General features: G+C 35.3%; 1 protein-coding gene across 3 annotated transcripts in view; it reads right to left on the bottom strand.

The window, feature by feature from the left end:
* Positions 1 to 23,719, bottom strand: part of MNAT1 (MNAT1 component of CDK activating kinase) — a 148,474-nt gene that overhangs the window by 86,296 nt on the left and 38,459 nt on the right. For all 3 annotated transcript variants that reach the window (XM_054690878.1, XM_054690881.1, XM_037503468.2), the window contains exons 2-5: positions 17,726 to 17,878; positions 12,572 to 12,645; positions 5,443 to 5,546; positions 937 to 1,077 (exon numbers count right to left, since the gene is read on the bottom strand). In XM_054690878.1, coding sequence (XP_054546853.1) covers positions 937 to 1,077; positions 5,443 to 5,546; positions 12,572 to 12,645; positions 17,726 to 17,878 — 472 coding nt within the window. The remainder of the gene's footprint in view (positions 1 to 936; positions 1,078 to 5,442; positions 5,547 to 12,571; positions 12,646 to 17,725; positions 17,879 to 23,719) is intronic.

Below are 23,719 nucleotides of genomic sequence, written 5' to 3'. Positions count from 1 at the left end.
AAAAAAAAAAACCACCTTGGAATCTGACTGTAGCAATAAGGCCACAAAGGGGGAGAAAAGGACATGAGAGCAAAGGATGGAGAGTGCCCAAAAGACTGTGGTAGAGAGTTACTGGTACTTAGCTGGTAGGCATAATGTGGTAACATAACACTTATAGATGTGAACCTGACATATAAAACATAGTAAACCAATGTTACTGCAATTAAAAAATTTAACTACAAAAAAAAATATTTTTTCTGGGCCTCCCCAGTGGCGAAGCAGTTGAGCGCTGGGTTGCGAAGCTGCCCACAGCCCTGCAGCACCGGTTCGATCCCTGGCTGCTCCCAGGCCACCGGAGGAGGGTCCCACTTGGCACGCAGACCTCTCCTGCCGCCCGCTGCTCCCCTCAGCAGTGTACTTCAGTCCTTCTGCCTGCTCTGCTCCCCGCTCTGGCTCTGGTGAATTCTCTCGCCCTCCCGCGCTTCTGACTATATCCAGTGCTTGTATAAATAAATAAATCTTTTTTTTTTTTAAAAAAAAAAAGGTAGTTTCTCACTCTTAAAAAAAAATATATTTTTTTTCTCATGCAAAAATACGAAATATAATTCTCAGAATAACTACTCACTTTAACATGGAGTCCAAACACTTGAAAATATTCTAGTTCTTAGAAAACCAGCATTAATCGAAAGAAAATAGTCTGAAAGCATGTATTATAGTCAGTAAGCTTAGAAACATAACTTATTAGTAGTAACTGGTTTATGTCAGTTATAATAATACCTTTTCATCTGAAAATATTATGGACAGTGACTTTCATTTTTAAAGTAAATGAACAAGTATTTACATCAGTACAAACACTGTAGACATGCCACCTAAATTCCATTATCCAGCATAATAAAGTGGAAAGAAAGCCCCCCAACAATACTAATAATTTTTATCAAAATTAGCATTACTACATACCAGTTCATCTAAAAAAGCCTGCTTATTCTTCCTTTTTAGAATTTGCTGCAGCTGTTCTTCTTTTTGTATATACAGTCTTCTTTGTTCATTTTCTTGTCGTTCTACCTCTAAAGCTTCTTCCAATTCTTCTTGTTCCCGAGTCTAAAGCGGAAACATTTATATATGACAGGGAATAAATTTAGTGATCGAAGTCAATCCTATACCAGATTCTGATATTTTCCTTTTTGTAAGCAGGAAACATACCAGTCATTATTATTTAATAATGCAGCAATTCTAATTTGAAGGAATTAATGTTTGTTTTATTTTACTTGTACATGTTACTATTAAAAAGAAAGACAAGTAGAACTAAACAAAGTACACAGAGCTCAGCTGCAGAACTGTGCCTAATAATTTATAATTATTACAGACAGCTTCAAATCTTCCATTTTAGGGAATTTAACAAGGGAAACCTAACAAAAATATTAGTTAATAATCTCTATGCAGAACTATTGATTGAAACACCCCACTTAAAAGATAATCTTCAATAAAAATTTCCAGCACATATAAGGTAAAGAAAAATTATCACAGTACTTAGCTTCTTTTTACAAACAAATAAACAAAAATCTTTATGATGCTAGAATTCCAAATAGCACTCATTTGAGGTAAGTTTTAACAAACTGAAGTTATTTTCTACAAACATACATTTTAAGAGTCCTCTTTGTGGACTGAAAAATTAAAAATTCTAAGCAAATATATAGATAGAATGAACTACAGATCTATTCACTCCTTTTTTGGGTTTTTTTTGGAGTTTCTTAGATATGTTTTTGGGTTTTTTGGAGTTTCTTAAATGCTTGTAGGCTCTGCAATTTATTCCAATTCTAATTCATACTTATAAGCAATATTATATCTAGTCTTTGCTCCTTAAGTTTTATGAATGAGAAATATAGTGAAATCTGAATGGCGACTCTTACTCTTGAAAATTCTGTAGTACATTTTTTTTTTTTTTTTTTTTTATAGAGGCATGTTTTATTTATTTATTTGTTTGTTTGTTTGTTTTTGTTTATACATGCACTGGGTACAGTCAGAAGCGCGGGAGGGTGAGAGAATTCACCAGAGCCAGAGCGGGGAGCAGAGCAGGCAGAAGGACCAAAGTACACTGCTGAGGGGAGCAGCGGGCGGCAGGAGAGGTCTGCTCGCCATGTGGGACCCTCCTCCAGTGGCCGGGGAGCAACCGGGGATCGAACCCGCGCTGCAGAGGCCGCGGGCAGCTTCGCAACCCAGCGCTCAACTGCTGCGCCACCGGGGAGGCCCTCTGTAGTACATTTTTTATTCAACTGAACACCGAGAATTTATAGCACCTCAAGGTAAATACAGAATGAAGGGAAACAGCATAATAAAAGGTTTGGAGCTCTGTAACATATGAATTAACAAGGACCTCAGAGAAAAGTATGGTTTTTGTAAAATAATATTTAAATCCCTCTGTTAGGTGTTTTTCCCAATTCACACATTAGATAAACTCAAAAACAAAAAGCTCTTATGCAAAAGATATTTTATTTTAACCTCCAACTCAGTATACCAAAAACTGAGTCTCGCATCTGGCATCCTAAAACCGATCATCCTCCTATATTCCTTATTTCTACTTAGTTAATACTAACATCTCAGTCAATTCAAGCTGAAATCTCTTCATTACAGTTCACTGATTTTTGTTTACTCCCTCTTCCACTCCTCTCAATTTCCTTTCAATTAAATCAGTTGCTAAATCCTATTAGTACCTAACTATAATTTTTAAAACTTTTCCTCCTGTTACCCACGTTGCTACTCAGGTCCCCAGTGAAAAAAAGAATTCAACCAATCTAGAAGAATTAGTAGACTAAATATAAAAAATTAGAAACTATGAGGGCTGGAAAAGTGAACTACTTGACAAGAGGCTCAAAAACATAGAATAAGCCTCCTAATGAAACTATAACATATATTAAAATATGTGTTTTCTATAGTATATATCTTTTATATATTTACTTCTTCTTATATAAAAATAATTAACATATAAGCATTTAAGTATGATAAGTGTTAGAGAGGTATACCCAGGGTACAGTGGAGAAAGAATTGATAATGTGGCAAGTTCTCCTTGCAATGAGGGAGGGCAGGTAAAATCACAAAAGACTTCATAAAGTGTGCTAAGGATTGAATGTATACCCCCAAATATATGCTGAAGTCTTAACCCCTGGTACCTATAAAAGTGACCTTACTTAGAAATGGGATCTTTGCAGACATAATCAAATTAATATGAGATCACACTAGAAATCTGCAAACAGACACACAGGGAAGAAGGTCATGGAAAGCCAGAGGCAAAGATCAGAGTGATGCTAAAGGTGTGGGTAATCACCAAAAGCTTGGAGAGGCAAGGAAGGATTCTTCCCTAGAGATTTCAGAGAGAAGACGGCACTACTACCACCTTGACTTCAGATTTCTAGTCTCTAGAAGTGTGAGAGAATAAATTCCACTTGTTATAAGTCAACAAGTTTGTGGTAATTTGTTTCAGCAGTCCTCGGAAATAAATACATGGTGATTGAGCTGCAACTTCAATCAGTAAGTACCTCCATTGGAGAGTGTCAGAAAAGGTGATTTTATGTGCCTAGCCATGCAAAAGAGTGCTTTTTTCTTCTTTGATGCAACTCTACTGTTTCTGAAATAATAAGACTTCACTTTCATAAAGAAAGAAAAAGCTAGTTGCTAGCTCAGGTTAGTAAAAAAGCATCAGTCATGCAGTTAATCCACATTTTCTGGACCAGTTGAGAGCTCTAAACAATGACATTATAGTTACTGATTTATATTACTAGCACCATCTTTAAAAATGTAATCCTGGGCCTCCCCAGTGGCGCAGCGGTTGAGCGCTGGGTTATGAAGCTGCCCGGAGCCTCTGCAGCGCCGGTACAATTCCCGGCCTCTGGCGAGGGTCCCACATGGCACACGGACCTCTCCTGCCGTGACTGCTGCTCCCCTCAGCAGTGTATTCTGTCAGTCTATCTGTTCTGCTCCCCACTCTGGTGAACTCTCTCACCCTCCCGCACTTCTGACTGTACCCAGTGCTTGTATGTATAAATAAATAAATAAATAAATAAATAAATAAATAAATAAATAAATAAATCTATAAAAGATGTAGTCCTATGTTGGTATGTTTATGTTAACACCAAGTATCTGGTGCACAATGCTCTGCACAGAATAATCAATTAACAAACAATAATGAATTATTGACTAAAACACTTAGTTACAACAATTATACAAAGAAAAAATCTAAATAACGTCATTATAACATGCATGAAATAAAATGTGTTTGTTTTATTCAATAATTTCTAGATTATAAGTTCTCACTTCAAAATAATACAACTAGCCAAAAATAATTCTTTCATTGCAACTCTTAGTATTATTTCCTAACTTAAAACTACAAATGAAAAAAGCATTCACCTGAAAGGAACAACCTTCCATTTTTTAATTAAATAGCACTCCCGTAACAAGTTACCTAGGCAAACATATTTTGCATGTATTCTTCTGATGCACCCAGGGAAGTACGCTGGCAAGAAGAGTAATTTTTATGGTACAGTGACACTCTCAGAAATGACACAACTTTCTAAGGAAAACAAGCTGGGTATGAATGGAATGAGAACACAGTATTCATTCCTTGACAGTTTTATGGCAAGGAATAAGTGATAAAATGAAACAAACTGAAAGGAGGGAGCTCTTCTAAACACACAATGAAAAGACAACCTTTTGATCCAATTATACTTTATCATTTTTACCAATGATTACATATTCTTGATAAAGTAATTCGTAAGTGCTTATTTCTGCCTTCCTCCAAAACTAGGAAGTCAAGTTATAATAAAGAAATGATAGCTCAATTGTATAAATTAGACAATTAATTAAATATCTGTATGCGCACAAATATTTACTTCATAAAAACATCTAATTAATTTTACTTCAAAACAAATATCAGTATGAGAGCAATGAAAACAAAAATGAATTTTTATTTGGCAATGTGGCTATTCCAATAAAATAAAAATAAAACAAGTAGAGAAACCAAAGTTAAGCTTAGCCTGCTAATGATTTCCTCTGATTTAAAAATGAATTATTTTAGTTTGAATAGTTTCTCTGTTTTCTTTATCTCTTTCTTGCAAGCTCTATCAATGTCAATCTGGGTTTTCCCTCCATTTTTAAATGCAAAAGAAATTAATGTTTAAGCATAAAAGTGAGCCTCTTATTTTATGACTACTGTTTAAACAGCAGAGACAAAATTAATGTTAGCAACACCTACCTTAGGAATCTATTTCCTCAAAAACAGTTAACCTTAAAAGTTGTCTTTCCTACAGTAATGTGTTACCTTTCTTAGATGCCTAGATACATATGCTAGTATTTCAGTATTTGGATAAGTTAGTTGCACATACAACTAACTCTGAAGGAAGATAACTTTTTAAAGGATCATGTAGAAGCACTTATTTCTAATACCAAAGAAGGAGAAAATGCTTAGCAACCAACCAGTTTTAACTTATTTTTCTGAATGACATCTTTGTTTTCCTTTTGGTATATCTCCATTTTCTTTTTGGTATTATCCAAATCCACATTGTTGCTCAAGTTGAAAACTGCATCGGAAAGGAAACAATGACAAAGAATACAAAGAATACAATTTTAACATAAATCTTGAATAGATAATAAAAACCAAATATTCATCACAGAGACTTCTTAATTCATCAGTTTGGCATTCCTCACAGTACTGTTTGTGTCTTTTTACCTACTCCCTATTTTAGGGTCTAGTTCTAGAGTGCAGCAACTATGTTCTCTGAGACAAATCTAAGGAAAACCTGCAGAATATCACACAGTATACCTAAATATACAAATTACAAGAGAAAACTTAAGTGTTTGCCATAATCATATCAGATTTGACATGTATAGTCCCTATTTTAACTTTAAAAGCACATAAAAAATTGCTTTAATTTTTTAAATAAAGAATAAATCTAACGGGCCTCCCCGGTGGCGCAGCGGTTGAGCGCTGGGTTGCGAAGCTGCCCGCAGCCTCTGCGGTGCCGGTTCGATGCCCGGCTGCTTCCCGGCCACCGGAGGAGGGTCCCACATGGCGCGCAGACCTCTCCTGCCGCCCGCTGCTCCCCTCAGCAGTGTACTTCGGTCCTTCTGCCTGCTCTGCTCCCCGCTCTGGCTCTGGTGAATTCTCTCACCCTCCCGCGCTTCTGACTGTACCCAGTGCGTGTATAAACAAAACAAACAAACAAATAAAAAATAAATAAATAAATAAAAAAGCATGCCTCTATTTAAAAAAAAAAAAAAAAAAAAAAAGAATAAATCTAACATATACTATACTGGTCAGAATCAATATTGAAAAAATCTATGCCTGAAAAATCATCCAGAAGAATAAACAATATATTTCTGCAATTTATATCTAGCAAAAACAGATTTTATTCTCATTCCAATGATCTTCAACATGGCTAGACACAAAGTGGTATTAACTTCCAAAACTAGGTAAGAGTTGAAAAGCATGAACTAGGTAAGAGCTGAAATTTAACAGGGAAGGTAAGGGATGAACTGGTCAAACCTCAAATTGAAATAATTTCAAGAGAAGTTGCTGAGTCATGTTCAGACAGCTGATAAATGTTCAGTGAGTTAGAACTGTCTTTTCATAATTCTAACTGAAAATAATTTGTATTATAAACACCTTACTCCTTTCTAAGCTTACCGATATAAATCAAATGGCTGTTATATGTTATAGTACTCTAAACAAAAGGAAAAAACTTTTGGTGTATATATAAATGTACATTATAAAGTAACACTCCATTATTTCCACTCCTTGCATATGTTTGTATCAGCCTGTTCAAAGAAGGATCCATAGGTTAAGACTCTCCTGGTTCCATAATCCAACTCAGACCTCCATTGGCTTTCTCTATAATCTTTCTCCGTCCATTATTAGCCCTTCTACTCTTTCTCAAATTACTTAACCATTGCTTCCACTGCTTGTCCTAAACAGGTTTCATCAACCCTAAATAACTCTGCTCTACTCATGTTTCTACGTATTCTTTCCCTATCTCATTCCTTCCTTTAACTAACAACCATCTGAAAAACAGATTTAGATTTTTGGATTACTGAGGTCTATAAGAGTTGAAAAATAACACTGAAGGCCCGACATAAGGTTATCACTTTAGTTGAATATAGCCAAACATACTCAAGATACCAGTATGGTCCATCTGATGTCATTTTTATCTCCTCAGAAATCTAATATATATCAAACATCAATTTTTTCATAATCATTGTTGAAAATCCAGGCTCATTTAGAAATACAGAAAAAATAGAAGCAATCTTAAATTCTATTATATGCAATTTTAAAACTCTGGAAGAAATGAGTTTCTCTCATTTCAACAAAAACCCTCTCTATTTGTCCAGCTTTTTACCCTCATTTGATTGCCTAATGTGATCTTCTCAAAATTTTACTTGAAAAATATACACTACAATGGTGCAAGGGTTAAGACGCAACCTATGAAGCTATCCACAGCCACTGCAGCATGAATTCTGACCAGCCAGGGAGCAACCCACATGGCACAGCAGACCTCTCCTGACTCGCCTCGCTGCTCCCCTCAGCAGTGTATTTTGGTCAGTCTGCCTATTCTGTTCCCCACTCTGTCTCTGGTGAATCCTCTCACTCCCCCCACCCCCTATGCCTCAGGCCTGTACCCCAGCTCTTGTATGCATGGGTAGATATTTTAAAGAAAAGAAAAGAAAAATACACTCCACAGAATGTATTATATATTTGCATATACCTATGTATGCATGGATAGATGGATGCATGTACTATCTCTACATCCTTGAATGCTCACAATATATGACCTAATATTCATGTAATACTTATCTACCCTGTATAATCATTTTCAGTGTGTATATATATATTTATTTATCCACCTACAGAAGGACATGTTGGTTGCTTCCATGCTCTTGCAATTATGAATGTGTGTGTGTGTCTGGACCTAATATGGGATCTCTTGATGGTAGATCCCATGTTTGATTCATCTTTACCACTTCTGGTACTTAAATAAAAAACTTCCACTACACACATATTAGTATGGCCAAAAGCCAGTGCAATGAAAACAATAAATGCTAGCAAGAACGTGGAACTACAAACAGGAACTCACTGTAGTAGGAAAATGGAATAGTCACTTTGGAAGATAATCTGACAGTTTCTTATAAAACTAATTATACTTTTACCATATACATACAATCCAGTTAATCACACTTGTGAATATTTACCCAAAGCAGCTGAAAACTATGTCCACATAAAAGGCTGCACACAGTTGTTTAGGGCAGCATTATTCAGAATTGCCAAAACGTGGAAACATCCAACATTTGTCCTTATGTAGGTAGATAAATAAATTGGTATATCCAAACAATAGAATATTATTCCATACTAGAAAGAAATAAAGTTGCAAGTCATGAAAAGACATGAAACAACCTTAAATGCATATTATTAAAGAAGCCAATATGAGATGGTGACATACTATATGCATTCAACTAAAAGACACTATCGAAAATGCAAAACTAGAGAGACAATAAAAAGATCAGTGGTTGCCAAGTGCTAGGTAGAAAGGTAAACAAAAAAAGCACAGAAGATTTTTAGGGCAATGAAACTATTCTACACAATACTATAGGGTGGATGTATGCAAAATACATTTGCCCAAAACCATAAAACACATAAAATCAAGAATAATCTCTAATTAAACTATGAACTTTAGGCCATAGGGTACATCAATGTATGTTCATCAATTTTAACAAACTCACCACTCTGGTGGTGGATACTGACAGTGAGAGAGTCTGTGCATGTGTGGGGCAGGGAATATGGGAACTCTATACTTTCCACTTAGTTTTGCTATGAATATAAACTGCTCTAAAAAATGAAGTCTATTTTTAAAAAGTGGGTGATGGAAGTGACTTTCCATCTAGTAAATGCTTAATAAATACTTGCTGTCATGAGAGGAAAAAATAAGCCAATGTTCAAATTCATAAGTATCTTTTTAATTACTAATTACCAATTAATATCTAATTAATTAAAATTATCTTTATAATTACAGAATTGAACTATACAGAATGACAAAATAACAGATACAAAACTACCAGCAAATAATCTTGGTTTATTACAGTATAAATCTATTGAAAAGTAAAGGTAATAAAAGTAATATCCTATGTTGAACTCTCCTAGGATGTTTATAGCACTTTAAGAAAAAATTCATTTTTAAGTTAGACATTTTACTACTGATGAACTAAATTGTTCATTAAGTAGACCCAGAAACAAATAAAGTTAAATTCTAAGGAAAATGTACAAATACATTTTCTTTCTTTTATGCTTATAAAAAACTGTGATGAATTTCAAGAAAGTAAAATAAATTATTTCATATTTTTAATTTAGAAAGCAATGTAAATAGCAATATAACAGATGCAATAAATAATAGACATCTCTTCCTTTAAGAAGAAGAAAAGAACCATCAAAGTGGATTACTATTTTTAAAAGTTTTCAGATGAAACAAGTCTCATTCACAGCACAATGAATCAGGTTAGTATAATAGCCTTGAAGAAAAAGAAATAAAAGACAATTTTTTATAACAATCATTTTGCCCTTTATCTGATTACTGGTTTAGCTCAGATGTTGACCTGCCTTTAGTCAAGTATTAAAAGCCAACAAAAACCTATTGTACTTTCTGAAAGATTTAATGTTATTTAAGTACAATTTTGAAGTCTTTTTGACATCCAGAATTTATAATTAAAGCCCTTGGGACTTTCTCACCCTTTTAAAATAAGCATACACTGAACCAAAAGAATAATCTGTTTATTATGAAGCAAAGAACAAACCTTTGAGATAATCCCTGGGGTCAAAAGGAACAAGAATTTTTATGTTTAGATTGTCATAACCACAAAAAAGAGGCTATTGTTAATTCCATAAGAAAGTTTGTCTTCATGTGTGTCCCTTCTATAATTTTATGCCATTTTTGAAAGTTGTAATATCTTTAAATGTTTGTATTTGTGATATTAAAAGGATTCTTCATGCACTATGTAACAAAAATTAACAAATCTCAATTTATAAACCCTCAAACACTAACTCCCTACCCACCCTACAAAATCCACTCCTCTCACTCTAAGCATCTTCAACAGGACCCTACTACCTGCAGGGTCAAATTCAAACTTCTTTAAGATACTTCAAAATATGGCCCCCATTTACTGTTTTCTCATTTTCCACTATTCCACCATCAACACACCCATGGTCTAGATTAAGACCACTGACACCACTCTGAAACTACCAAGCACGTTCACCGGTTCATTCAGAAAAACTGAGATTCAAAAAATGGCTCCATAATTTGCAAACAATGTGTTCTTAGGCACAATACTTAAGCTATCTGTGCCTTTTCTACATATACAAAACAGGGATACAAAATACAAATCTCTCCCAGAATTGTGAAAATTATGAGGTGATCAGAGTACATCTCCATGGGGCACTTAGTAAGTGCCCACTAAATTAATGGTTCATACTTTTGATTAATACAGAGATAGTCAATACAGATGTTGATTATCTAACAAATCTAATTAACCATCTATAAAAGCACAAATTGAATATAAAGTAGACAGCTTTTGAGACAGATTTTTAAAAGAGGCTTTATTTAATAACATAATCAGAACAATGACACATAACCGAGTGGGGGAGGTACACCCTAACAAGCTTAAAAAAGGGCTTAAAGCTAGTCTTTCCCTCATTTCAATACACTCTACCCAACAAAAAAAACAATAAAAAATATTACCCATTCCCCACTTTTTAATATTTCTATGACTACTTCACAATTGTGCAAGATCAGAAAATTTTAATTCATCCTTACCTGCTCTTTATACCTCACTTCCTCCATCAAATTAGTCATTTGAATATTCTATCTCAAAAACATCACCTTTATCTGTTCACCTGCTACTACTTACTTCAAGCCTAATTACTTATCAAATTGTTGTACCGACCCCTTAAAAAAGACTTATCAGTCTCAAGTACCTCCTGTCAATATTCCACATCATTATACCACATACTATCCTGCTGACTCACTATTGGCTATAGAATAAAATCTTATCCTGACAGCCTAATTTTCAGGGCTCTTATTAACCCAGATCCAGTTTGTTTTTCAAGACTCATTTCTAGTCATTCCCCAAGTTCTACCTATATACAATAGATGATATCTTTCATTCTCCAACAAATTCAACACCCTTTCATCTTTGTGACTTTGTCTTCTGCTGTAAATATTCTTCTACCCAGCAAAATCCAATTTAAGATCAAATTCAAATACTACCTCTTAACTGAACTTTACCAACTATACCTCTATTTCACAATGTTGAACTGAACTATTTTGTTATCTGTATTACTGTAACACTTTATCTTTTTTAAGATTTATTTACTCATGCATATAAGAACCGGGGTACGGGCCAGATGCATGGGAGGGTGAGAGGATTCACCAGAGACAGAGCGGAGAACGAACAGGCAGACTGACTGAAATACACTGCTGAGGGGAGCAGCAGGTGAGACAGGAAAGGTCTGCCCCGCCACGTGGGATTCTCACCGGCCAGCCGGGATCAAACCCACACTGCAGAGGTTGCGGACAGCTTCACAGCACTGAGCTCAACCACCTGAGCCACTAGGGGAGGCCCTACTGTTACACTTTATAAATAGATGCCTCTACTACTTTGACATTATAGTTAAATTAGTTTACATAATTATCTCCCCCTTTAAGGTCTGAACTTATTGAAGGTAAAGATCATATATTCCCAGTAAGTAAAGAGGTTCACATAGAACAATAAATATTTGCTGAATTAAACTGGTAAAGTGAAAACTGCATGTCCCTGAGCCTAGGTCGTAAACTTCATCAATATTTTCAAATGCATTAGAAATGTTTTTCATCCAACATGATCAGAATTATTAGTTGATTACTTAGAAAAGTATGCTAAAGGAGAGAAAGAAACACACACAGAGACTACATAAACATTTCAATGTAAAACAAACATAGTATGTGTACAGTTATTCTCTGACTTAATGACATAAAGCCAAGGTCTAGTCTTTATAATTAGTTGTGCTTCTATCTTAAAAAAAAAAAAAAAATCACACCTATTGTCTATATTATTCAGTTTTCATTTTTTCAAAGTGGCCCAAAAACCTGAGAAGCGGCATCCTACTAGAGCTTAGCAAGTTTTTTCCTACCTTAAAAACTTACAACTAAAATTAAATAATTACAATAACAAGTACAATTGGCATAAGAAATTTTGGTTATCAATACAACCAATTCTAGGTATATTACTGAACTATTATTAAGCAAAGTATAGGTGTATACTTTAGGATATTGTCTAATAAACAGGATTCATCATGCATTCAGGGCACCCGTCAATACATTTTAAGGAAGCACTGGGAAATAATGAGTTATTCCAAGTAGTCAATTAAGTGGAGGCTGGTTAAGAGACTTTCAGTACACCATAAATGAAGATAGTCCTTCATGAATATACATAATAGCAGAATCGCTTTCAAATTAAATGCTCTGAGCCACAAATTCCTTTATCTGGTAAAGATGATATCACAAAAGTATAAACATTAAACACATACCTATTTCTTCTACTTCTTCCAGGAAATCATTATATTCCCTTAGACTAGGAAAGTCTTCTTCTCTTTTATTGTATCTTTAAGAAAAGACAAAAATTAACATACACAAATCATTTGCTTTCAATAGTATCTAATTGGTTTTTTCTTATCTATTTCATACAGTATTTTTTATTATATTAAAAATTGTTTACTTGACACCAGGTTTGTAATGACGCCAAGAATGTTGTTCTTTAATTCTTATGACTACAGAGAACAGAACCAGGAGAGAATGGTACAATATATAAAATCTTTCTAAGACTTATGGAAAAGAAAAAAAAATTAGGACACTGAGGAAGCTTAAATAACATCTACTACTGAAAATTATGATATTGCTTGCTTATTTTAAGTAGAATAATAATTAATTTCCAGAAAGCTAAAAGAAAATTCAAATGAGACCATCCTAATTTTTTTTTTTTTTGAAACAGCAGTTGGAATCTAAAGAATGCTAAGATCAGGAAAATCTGCAAATATAGTAATGACTTTGTGAAGTATTAAAAATCTATAGGGCTAGTGATAAAAGATAATCTGACACTACCTCCAAAAAGCCAAATAAATAATAACAGAGCAGCATGGGACATTCAAAAAATAACACTAGTTAGGTAACTAGAAACATGTTGCTAAAACAATGGTGACCAAGAATAAAACATGTACCACCAAAAATAATAACAACAATTGGAGCATCACTGAGAAAAAATAATTAAAGTATATATTAACAAGTCAGACATGAAAGAAACATCAAGGCACTATAAGAAAGCAAAATAATATATATCACCATTTGCAGATGATATGATAATATACATAGAGAGCCCCAAAAACTCCACAGAAAAACTAATTCAACTAATCATCAGTTCAATAAAGTGGCAGGATATAAAATCAACATGCAAAAGTCAGTAGCCTTCCTATACACAAACAATAAATCTGAAGAAGAAGAAATAAAAAAAAAAAACCATCCCTTTCATTATCGAAACAAAAAAAATCAAATACTTGGGAATAAATAGAACAAAAGAGGTAAAGGACCTATACAAAGAAAACTATAAAACACTGTTGAAAGAAATCGAAGAAGACGCAAAGAAATGGAAAGACATCCCTTGCTCATGGATTGGAAGAATAAACATTATTAAAATGGCCATCCTACCAAAAGCAATATACAGATTCAATGCTATTCCAATAAAAATTTCAATGTCATTCTTCAAAGAAATAGAACAATTATTGATGAAATTCATATGGAATCACCAAAAACCCCAAAAAGTCAAAGCTCTCCTGAAAAAAAAAAGAAGGGAATGGAGGCATCACTCTCCCAGACTTCACAAAGTCTGGCATCAGTCTCCCAGACTACTACAAAGCCATAATCATCAAAACTGCATGGTATTGGAACAAGAATAGACACACAGACCAATGGAATCAAATAGAAAATCCAGAAATAAACCCACAGATTTATGGACAACTTATCTTTGACAAAGGAGCAAAGACTATGAATTGGAGCAAAGAAAGTTTGTTCAATAAATGGTGCTGGGAAAACTGGGTTGCTACATGCAAAAGAATAAAGCTTGACTACTACCTAACACCATGCACAAAAACCAACTCAAAATGGATTAAAGAACTAGACATAAGACCTGAAACCATAAAATACATAGAAGGAAATATAGGCGAAACACTACATGATATGCACATCAAAGACATCTTTACAGACACATCACCCAAAGCAGTGATAGTGAAGGCAAAGATAAACAGCTGGGACTACATCAAATTAAAGAGCTTCTGCACAGCAAAAGAGACAATAACAAAAACAAAGAGAAACCCCACCATCTGGGAGAACATTTTTGCACACAACACTAATGATAAAGGACTGATCACAAAAATCTACAAAGAGCTGATGAGACTCAACAAAAACAAAGAAAATAATCCAGTCCAGTCAAAAATGGGCAGAAGAGCTAAAAAGAAACTTCTCTGAAGAGGAAATACAAATGGCCAACAGGCATATGAAAAATGTTCAACATCACTTGTAATCAGGGAAATGCAAATCAAAACTACCATGAGATACCATCTTACACCAGTGAGAATGGCACATATTAAAAAAACTAGCAACAACAAATGCTGGCGAGGTTGTGGAGAAAAAGGAACTCTCCTGCACTGTTGGTGGGAGTACAAACTGGTCCAACCACTATGGAGAGCTGTGTGGAAATTTCTTGACCTACTAAACATAGAACTTTCATACGATCCAGCAATTCCACGCCGAGGTATTTACCCAAAGGACACAGAAACATCAATTCCAAAGAGCACCTGCACCCCTATGTTTATAGCAGTACTATTTACAATAGCTAAGCTTTGGAAACAACCCAAATGCCCAAAAATAGATGACTGGATCAAGAAGATGTGGTACATATACACCATGGAATATTACTCAGCATTTGAAAAAGATAAACACATGCAATTTGCAGCAACATGGATGGAGCTGGAAGGGATCATGCTCAGCGAAATAAGCCAGAAAGAAAAAGAAAAATACCGGATGGCCTCACTCATAGCAGGAATCTAGAAAACTTAAATAAGGGACCAGGAAAGAGAATAACTATAAGAAAGAAAATATCAAAATCACCAAACAACTATGAACCAGAGACACTCTATGGGGGTTGGTGGGCGGGGAAAGGAGAGTTTGGGGTCAAAATAAGGGTGTTGTATTTGTATGGGGAATATAGAAATAAAACTTAAATTAAAAAAATTTGAAAATTTAAATAAATAAATATAGAATAATTAAATATAAAATAAATATAGAGGTAAAAGACATCTAAATTCTATAATGTAGAAAAGGAGAGTAAAACTGTGACCCTCAGAACAAGTTTAAGAACCATCCAAAAGAGTACAAAAACAGTCATCTACAGAACCATCAAACAAAAACCAATAGAAGAAACACATAAAACAACGGAAATGTAACCTAAACAAAAGATGCAAGAAAGACATAAAAAAATTTAAAAACAAACAAAATAAAAAAATATTAAAAATAACAAAATGGCAAAAAGCACTATGTCTCATTAATCACCTTAAATGTAAATGCTTTGAATTCACTAATGTAAAAGTACAGAGTAGCCAAGTGGATTTCAAAACAAAGTGCAACCTCCTGCTATTTATTAGATCTTACCACTAAAGGACTAGCACAGACTTAGAGTTATAGACTGGAAGGCAATCCTACAAGCAAATGGCAATCAAAAAAGTCAGGAACGGCCATACTCGAGTCATTTTTTAAAAAATCTATTTACCACTGTATAAAGTAATAACAGAGATAGACATTAGATATGATTAAGGGTCTAATACAACAAGAAGGAATAACACATAATATCTACTAAATGATGGAGCACCAATTATTAGTAATTATCAATAGAACTAAAGAGAGATATTGATAAAATCACAACAATGTAAGGAGACTTAAATATGCCACTTACAATTATAGATAGATTAACACAGAGAATAAGGAAATAATAACCTTAAATAGCTAAGCCAATTAGGCTTAACAGACATCTACAGAACACTCCACCCGAAAACCAATGCATATACATTTTATTCAAGTACACATGGAACATTTTCAAGAATAAATCATATGTTCAGACACAAATTAATTATCACTAAAACTAAGAAGACAGAAATCATACCAAATACTCCTTCTGACCATAATGCCATAAAAGTTAGAAGTCAACTACTTAAAAAAAATCTGCTAAAGCCTTAAATATATGGAATCTAAATAACATGCTGTTTAATAATCGTTGAATTAAAGAGGAAATTAAAGCAGGAATCAAAAAAAAGAAAACTAGAATACAAGTTATCAGAATTTACAGGACACAGCAAAAGTAGGCTTAAGAGTGGGGGTTAACTGAAATACAGGTCCACATTTAGGAAGCAGGAAAAATTCCAAATAAGTTACTTAATATCATACTTAACACAATTTGAGAAAGAGGAACAAGCCCCAAAATTAGTGCAAAAAAGGAAAGAGTAAAAATTAGAGCAGAAATAAATGAAAAAGAGACCCAAAAAAATCATACAAAAAAAAAATCACAAAATCAGTAAATATCTACTAGGCTAACAAGACAGAAAACATTTTTTTAACAGAATTAGAAATAAAAGGGGAGGGCCTCCCAGCTGGCGCAAGGGGTTAAGACGCAACCTATGAAGCTATCCACAGCCACTGTAGCATGAGTTCAATGCCCGGCCAGGTAGATACCCACATGGCGCAGTAGACAGCTTCTGACTCGCCCGTTGCTCCCCTCAGCAGTGTATTTCAGTCAATCTGTCTGTTCTGTTCCCTACTCTGTCTCTGGTGAATCTTCTCACCCCCTGTACCTCTGGTCTGTCCCCCAGTTCTTGTATGCATAAATAAATAAATCTTTTTTAAAAAAAAAGTAAAAGGGGAGAAATTACCACGGCTGACACAGAAATACAAAGGATCTTAAGAGATTATAAACAGCAATGTGATAACCTTAAAGAAATGGACAAATTTCTAAAACAATATAGTTTAGCAAGTCTTAACCAGGAGGAAACAGAAGAGCTAAATAAAACAATCACAATCATGGAAATTGAAACAGTAATCAAAATTCTCCCCCAAAACAAAAGCACACAGCCAGCTAGCTTTTACAGCCTTCAAATTTCAACTTAAATATGACTGCTTCTCGCCTCACCTGATATCACTAACTGATACCACAGTCAGTTACTACTTCACAGCATTTTTATCAATGTATGACAACATACTTTGTTTTGTTTACCTATTTTATGCTACTATACTGTAAGCCTTATGAGTCATAGTTGGTTCTCATTTTCACCTAGTGACTAATACATATAAATACTGTGTTTGTAAACAATAGATACTCAATATAAGTTTGTTACTTAAATTAAAAATAGCAAAAAATTGTGAGGCCATCAATCAAGAGGATCTATCTACTCTTCTTAAAGTTAGATAATATTAGTGGTTTTCTAAGAACTTAATAAATTTTGTGGTGCAAATACACAGATGAATTTGTACTTAATCAGTTGTCAAACAACACATTTCTATCAGAAAATTATAATAATAATTGCCAAATTAAATTAAAATGATTGTTAAAGTTTTGTCAAATGAATCATTCAAGTAATAATACTTACATCTTCAGCACTTTTTTCCGAATCTCAACCTCCTTATCAACAGTCGGATCTTCAAAGAGCTGTACCCTAAAGTTGCTTTTTCTAAGAGGAGTACCACACTCAGGACAATTTCCAGCTCCTCTCACAAACAGTAAATCCACACAACTTTCACACCTATAAGAAAAACACAAAATAAGTTAGTATTCAAGTCTACAACAAGTCTTTATATAGTTTGACTGCCTTTTTTTGATTGTTTTAATGGGGTGTATGTTTTTGGTTTTTGTGTTTTGTTTTGTTTTGTTTTGAGGCAATTAGTTGTTGCTAGCCAAAATTTTACAAAAAAATCTTTTTGGAAAAAAAATGTTCCTCTTCATTTGGAGCCTGCTTTTCAAACAATACCATTTAGTTTGAAAAATTTACAAATTGGGGCCTCCCTGGTAGCACAAGGGGTGAGAAACAGCACTGTGAAGATACCGGCAGCCACTGCAGCACCGGTTCGATCCCCAGCCAGGGAGGGACCCACATGGCGCAGCAGGCCTCTCCTGGCTTGCCCGCTGCTCCCCTCAGCAGTATATTTCAGTTAATCCTCGTGTTCTGTCCCCTACTCTGTCTCTGGTGAATCCTCTCACCACCTACACTCTGGCCTGCACCCCAGTTCTTGTATGCATAAATAAATCTTTAAAAAAATAAAAATTTACAAGTTAAGACAAATTGAATTGGAGACTAGGAGAATTCAGAGGTAGCAGAATAGAAAGAAGTCCAAAGAGACATGTGAAAAACAGTCCATGGTAACCTCCATTCTCAGTCCAGTATCATCCTAAGAAGTAGGCAACAAAAGTCTCTGCCAGGAGCCTATAAGTTAGAGAGCCCTGCATACCACAATTACTAAAATGGACTTTTTTTTTTTCCCTTTTTGTTTTCAGCTTTAGAACTTTTTCAAAATTCAGTAAGCAGTTGGGCAAATGAAAACTGTAAGGGAGAGTTACTAACTGAACAAAGTCCATAGGTGAATGGCTAAAGAACTGAGAATGCCCCAGGATACATGGAGAAAAAAAGAAAATCACCACAGCTTCTGCCCTGAGAAATTCTAGAAAAAGTGGCTACTTACTAAAGTTGTGATGAGTTAAAACTGGCTGCCCAAATCCTGTCTAGGTAAGGCATCTCTCTCCTCTCTTCACGGGTAATGCAATTTTGGGAAGAGTCTAAAACTTCCTTGAAATCTTCTCTGTACCAGATCCCCAGGAACTTGACAGGATCAGTTCTCATATTGTTTTAGGTGAGTCCAGGTCCCAGCCAATCACCTCTGCCCTGCCAACAGCTCCATCTTACTAACCAAGACTAGCAGGATGAAAGTCTGTCTAGAAGAAAGCAGCTCCTTTAATAATTTCATGGTCTTGAAATATGTGCTACTGGAAACTTAGAACACAGCACTCAGGCAATACAACGATGTAGCGTGATTCATACTTAAATATTTGAACAATTTAAACAGCTGTAATCTTGTCTGACTCCAGATATATTAGAATCACACTAGTTCCAATCACTCAGTATATGAGTGATTGTTTGCTTCCAAGAATGCTAGGAATATTTACAAACAAAATCTTCTATTCTGAAGAATTAGTGAAAATTTGCTTTAAAACCCCATATCCTCAGTCATTACCTATTCTCAAAGATAGTTTTATGGTTTTCTTTTGTTTCCAAAAATCAAAATGGTGTCCACACTCTCTCTGAACAACTTTTATTTTCTTCTATCAAATTTAACTGCTTATAATTATTTGCCAAGATTTTTAATCAATCTGTTTTACTTTTTCAAGGGGAATTTCAGTAATTATAAAATAGATTAGCTGATTTAGAAAAAGATCAGCAATCACAAACTATATTTATGACTTTCTTTGAACCTTGCACAAAAGTTACTTAGCATTCTAAAAATCAGTGCAAACAAGGCTCCACTTCAAACCTGGTCCCTTCTGCTAGTCTCCTGACATCTGAGCCAACCTCTAACTGCCATCACTCCTTTTTGAATATTACAATCCAAATTCATCTATTTAATGAATGAATGAGATTTTCTTTCCTGTAACCATGATTAAGCAAGTCATTCAAACTATGCTAACTTTGGCACTAACTGAAGAAAGTGTATAAATGGTTAGCTCTTGCAACCATATGTATAGAGAACAATACTTTTCTTCTGACCTTGAAGAGGGAAGATGTAGAATTAGATCAAGTTACTGGTTTACTTCAAAAGGTAACCATTATTCATCAATCTCTACAAATAGTATAACAAGTGCCATAAAACAGAGCTAATATCTATTAGACCTTCAGATATTCAAACCTTATAAAGCAGACATATAAAGAATGTGTTAAAAACTAAATTAGAAATACAAAAATAGTAAGGTCTAGTGGGCCTTAAGCCAACACAAAAGAATAGGATAACATTTTATATATTAGAAAGAGGCTTTCTGAAACTCTTACCCTTCAACCTTTTCTTCTTGTAACTAGACCAGGTAGTAGGTTAGGCATTACTTCAAGGAATCAGAAAATAGAAGAAACACATGCTTTAAAGCTGCAGTCTCGGTTTAAAACAGAAACGTGAGGCTCCCTGGTGGTGTAGGGGTTAAGTCTCAGCGCTATCACCACAAATGTCTGAGTTGATACCCTGCTAGGGAGCTAACCACATATTGTGCAGCAGACCTCTCCAGTCACACCAGCTGTTCCCCTTAGCAGTATGTTTCAGTAGATCTGCCTGTTCTGCTCCCCGCTCTGTCTCTGGTGAATTCTCTCATCCCCCAGCACCTCTGGCCTATACCCCAGTTCTTCTACAAATAAATAAATCTTTAAAAGAAAAACAGAAATGATATGGAGAATACATGATCTCTCCACAATAAAGCCATTTTTTTTCTAATCCTGAAGAAGGAAGAGAACCAGGCTAGGGGAAGGAAAGAGTGGGGAGTTAAGGTTAGGTTTCACCAAGATGTCCAGAACAAATGACAACTTCTATTAAGGAAAAAGTGTATTCCTATACTAAATTATTTCTTAATGTGTGCCAAAGTCTAAAGGATAGGCCTTCCCAGGATATGTCACTTTGACATGTGGTTTATTTCTAGCTAAGTTCAATAAAGGCCTTGCAGGCTCATGAAAACTTATTACTCTCTTAACTACCAAAAAGAATGAAAACTGGAGGTATTACCATGAATTAGGATTTTAATCAGAAATAACCTTTCTATCAGAAAATTCTATCTACATGGCGGGTCAAACATCTAATGACAAAGCATCTGGTCTGTGTCATAGGAGTTACCCTCTCTTGATCATTTAAGTCTACCCCCTTTCTCCTTTTAAGCCCCAGGCTCTTATTCTGTTCCTAAGCACAGGATATATACCCTCAATTTGTCCCACTGGCTTTACAATTTACCTCCATGTAGATTCACTATATATATGTAATTAATTTTCATTTTCTCCTAGTACCCTTTCTGATATTAATTTGATTGTGTGACCAAGCCCAGAACTTAGAGGGGTAGAGGAAATTTCCTCTCTACCCCAATAGGGAGCAAGCAAGATAATTAAACTCCATGGGCATGCTTGAAAAGGAGTCCTATTCCTGGTCACTCCAAAGTTGATTCCATGGATAGAGGTATTCCTTGACTAATTTAAGAGAACAAAGGCAAAGATCCATGTCTCCTACCCTGTAGCCCAGGTAAGCATTAAGTTGTAAACTTATGCCACACCCTATGTGAAGCTAGAGGTTAGAGTTGTTAAGCATCAGTATCTGTAGGGGAAGTCTAGGAAAAAGGACCTGAGAGAGCCACAACAAGTAATAAAATGCAGCCAAAAGACAGCCAACCAAGTAGGGTTTCTTAACTGAACAGGAGCAGTATTTATTGGATGTAGTCGGACATTATATGGAACCAACTAGTGCAGGGGCTGCCTCCTTGGAGAAATGACTTCCAAGCAGCAGACACTCTGGCCTCCAGCTGTCTTCACTCTATGTAAGTTCCAGGAACGCAGATATAAGAAGCAAAGAAAGGAGAAAGCTCAAATTAACTGGGAATCATACTGATGTGAGAGACAAAATAATCTGGTTTTATTTGCACTTTCCATTCTTTAGGTCTTGCATGCTGAAAACAATTCAAAGAGAAGCCTATGGTTTTGAAAGATAAAAAACAAGTGAATACTTCTGTTAAAGAAAAAATGTATTTCTATAATACACTGCTTCTTAAACCCATGTGGACTGAAGTCTATAGGGTAGAAGCTGAATATTACAAGGAAATTTTTTCTTCCAAAAATATGCTGCCGGGCCTCCCTGGTGGTGCAAGGGGTTAAGCACCACACTGTGAAGCAATCCTGGAGCCTCTGCAACATGAGTTCCATCCCCGGCCGGTCAGGGAGCAACCCACATGGTGAAGCAGACCTCTCGCCCGCTGCGCCCCTCAGCAGTGTATTTCACTCAGTTTGCCTGTTCTGTTCCCCACTCTGTCTCTGGTGAATCCTCTCACCTCCTCCCCTCACATCTCTGGCCTGTACCCACTCTTGTATGCATAAATAAATCTTTTAAAAAAAAAAAAAAAAATATATATATATATATACTGCCTATGATTCTGTGCCAGTGAATACTGATGCTAAACCTGTATTTTAGACAATTAAAATTTCAAGTATCTTAATTCAACTAGACTATTTCACAAAATCTTTATTCTAACTCAATGAGAAAGTTTTAGAGCTAGATGACTTAAATAATCTTCACTTAATTAAATCAATAAAAAGTTATCAAACCTAATAATGAAATACGTTTAAAAGTCATGGAAAACTACTGTTGTATTTTAGAAAAGGCAGTTAATTTACAAATACATTTTGCTCCAATACTTGCTTACTAATAGGCAACTTGGAACTCAGAATACATTTTCAAAAAAGAAAGTTGTTTTATGTGATAATTAGGTTTTCAACTAAACTGACTCCAAAAATAACAAGTGAGGCTATGTTTTTTCTTACTTTTCTCTCCTCCTCTCACGTAACCAGCAGTTGAGCGCTCGGTTGCGAAGCTGCCCGGCAGCCTCTGCAGCGCCGGTTCGATCCCCAGCCCCTGGGTGAGGGTCCCACATGGTGCACAGACCTCTCCTGCCGCCCGCTGCTCTCCTCAGCAGTGTACTTTGGTCCTTCTGCCTGCTCTGCTCCCCGCTCTGGCTCTGGTGAATTCTCTCACCCTCCCGCACTTCTGACTGTACCCAGTGCTTGTATAAATAAATAAATAAATCTTTAAAAAAAATAAAAGGAAAACAAAATTGATAACCGAAGAATATTCTAGCAGCTTTGGCCCCAATTTGAATCTTCATTTTGAAAAGGTTTAGGATTTTTTTAAACCTCTCTAGTCAAAACAAATTTCTGATGCTTTCAAAACTATAAATTTAATAACTTTTGACAGAAGGAATATATATAATCTTAATAAAAGTAAGGAATTACCTATTTGGACATAGTATAAATTTCAAATCTATTAGCCAAGGGATCCAGTTAACCTTCTTTACTGCAATAGTCATTTTTCAACAACTAAATAATGTAGTGTGTTCACATCATGACTTTCTTAAATTTTAATACTGTTAAATTTCATTATCAGGTCTTGCATACCTTTAGGATACACTGTTATGAATTCCTTTATAACTAATAGGAAATTCAGAACCCTATCCACTTCAAAGCCTAAGGAAAGAGACTTATAAACTACAGCAACACGGTGCTTTAGGATATCAACAAAGAATTCATTCATTAAAACAGAAATGATGAGGGCCTCCCTGGTGGAGCAAGGGGTTAAGACGCAACCTATGAAGCAATCCGCAGCCACTGCAGCCCAAGTTCGATTCCCGGCCAGGGAAATACCCACATGGCGCAGCAGACCTCTCCTGTCTCGCCCACTGATCCCCTCAGTAGTGTATTTCAGTAGATCTGCCTGTTCTGCTCCCCACTGTCTCTGGTGAATCCTCTCACCCCTCCACACCTCTGGCCTGTGCCCCAATTCTTGTATGCATAAATAAATCTTAAAAA

This window comes from Talpa occidentalis, unplaced genomic scaffold (genome assembly GCF_014898055.3).
Source record: "Talpa occidentalis isolate TD23 unplaced genomic scaffold, MPIMG_talOcc4v2.1 talOcc4.11, whole genome shotgun sequence".
NCBI lineage: Eukaryota > Metazoa > Chordata > Mammalia > Eulipotyphla > Talpidae > Talpa > Talpa occidentalis.
Note: the sequence above shows the minus strand (reverse complement) of the source record. Positions and strands in the feature narration are given on the sequence as shown.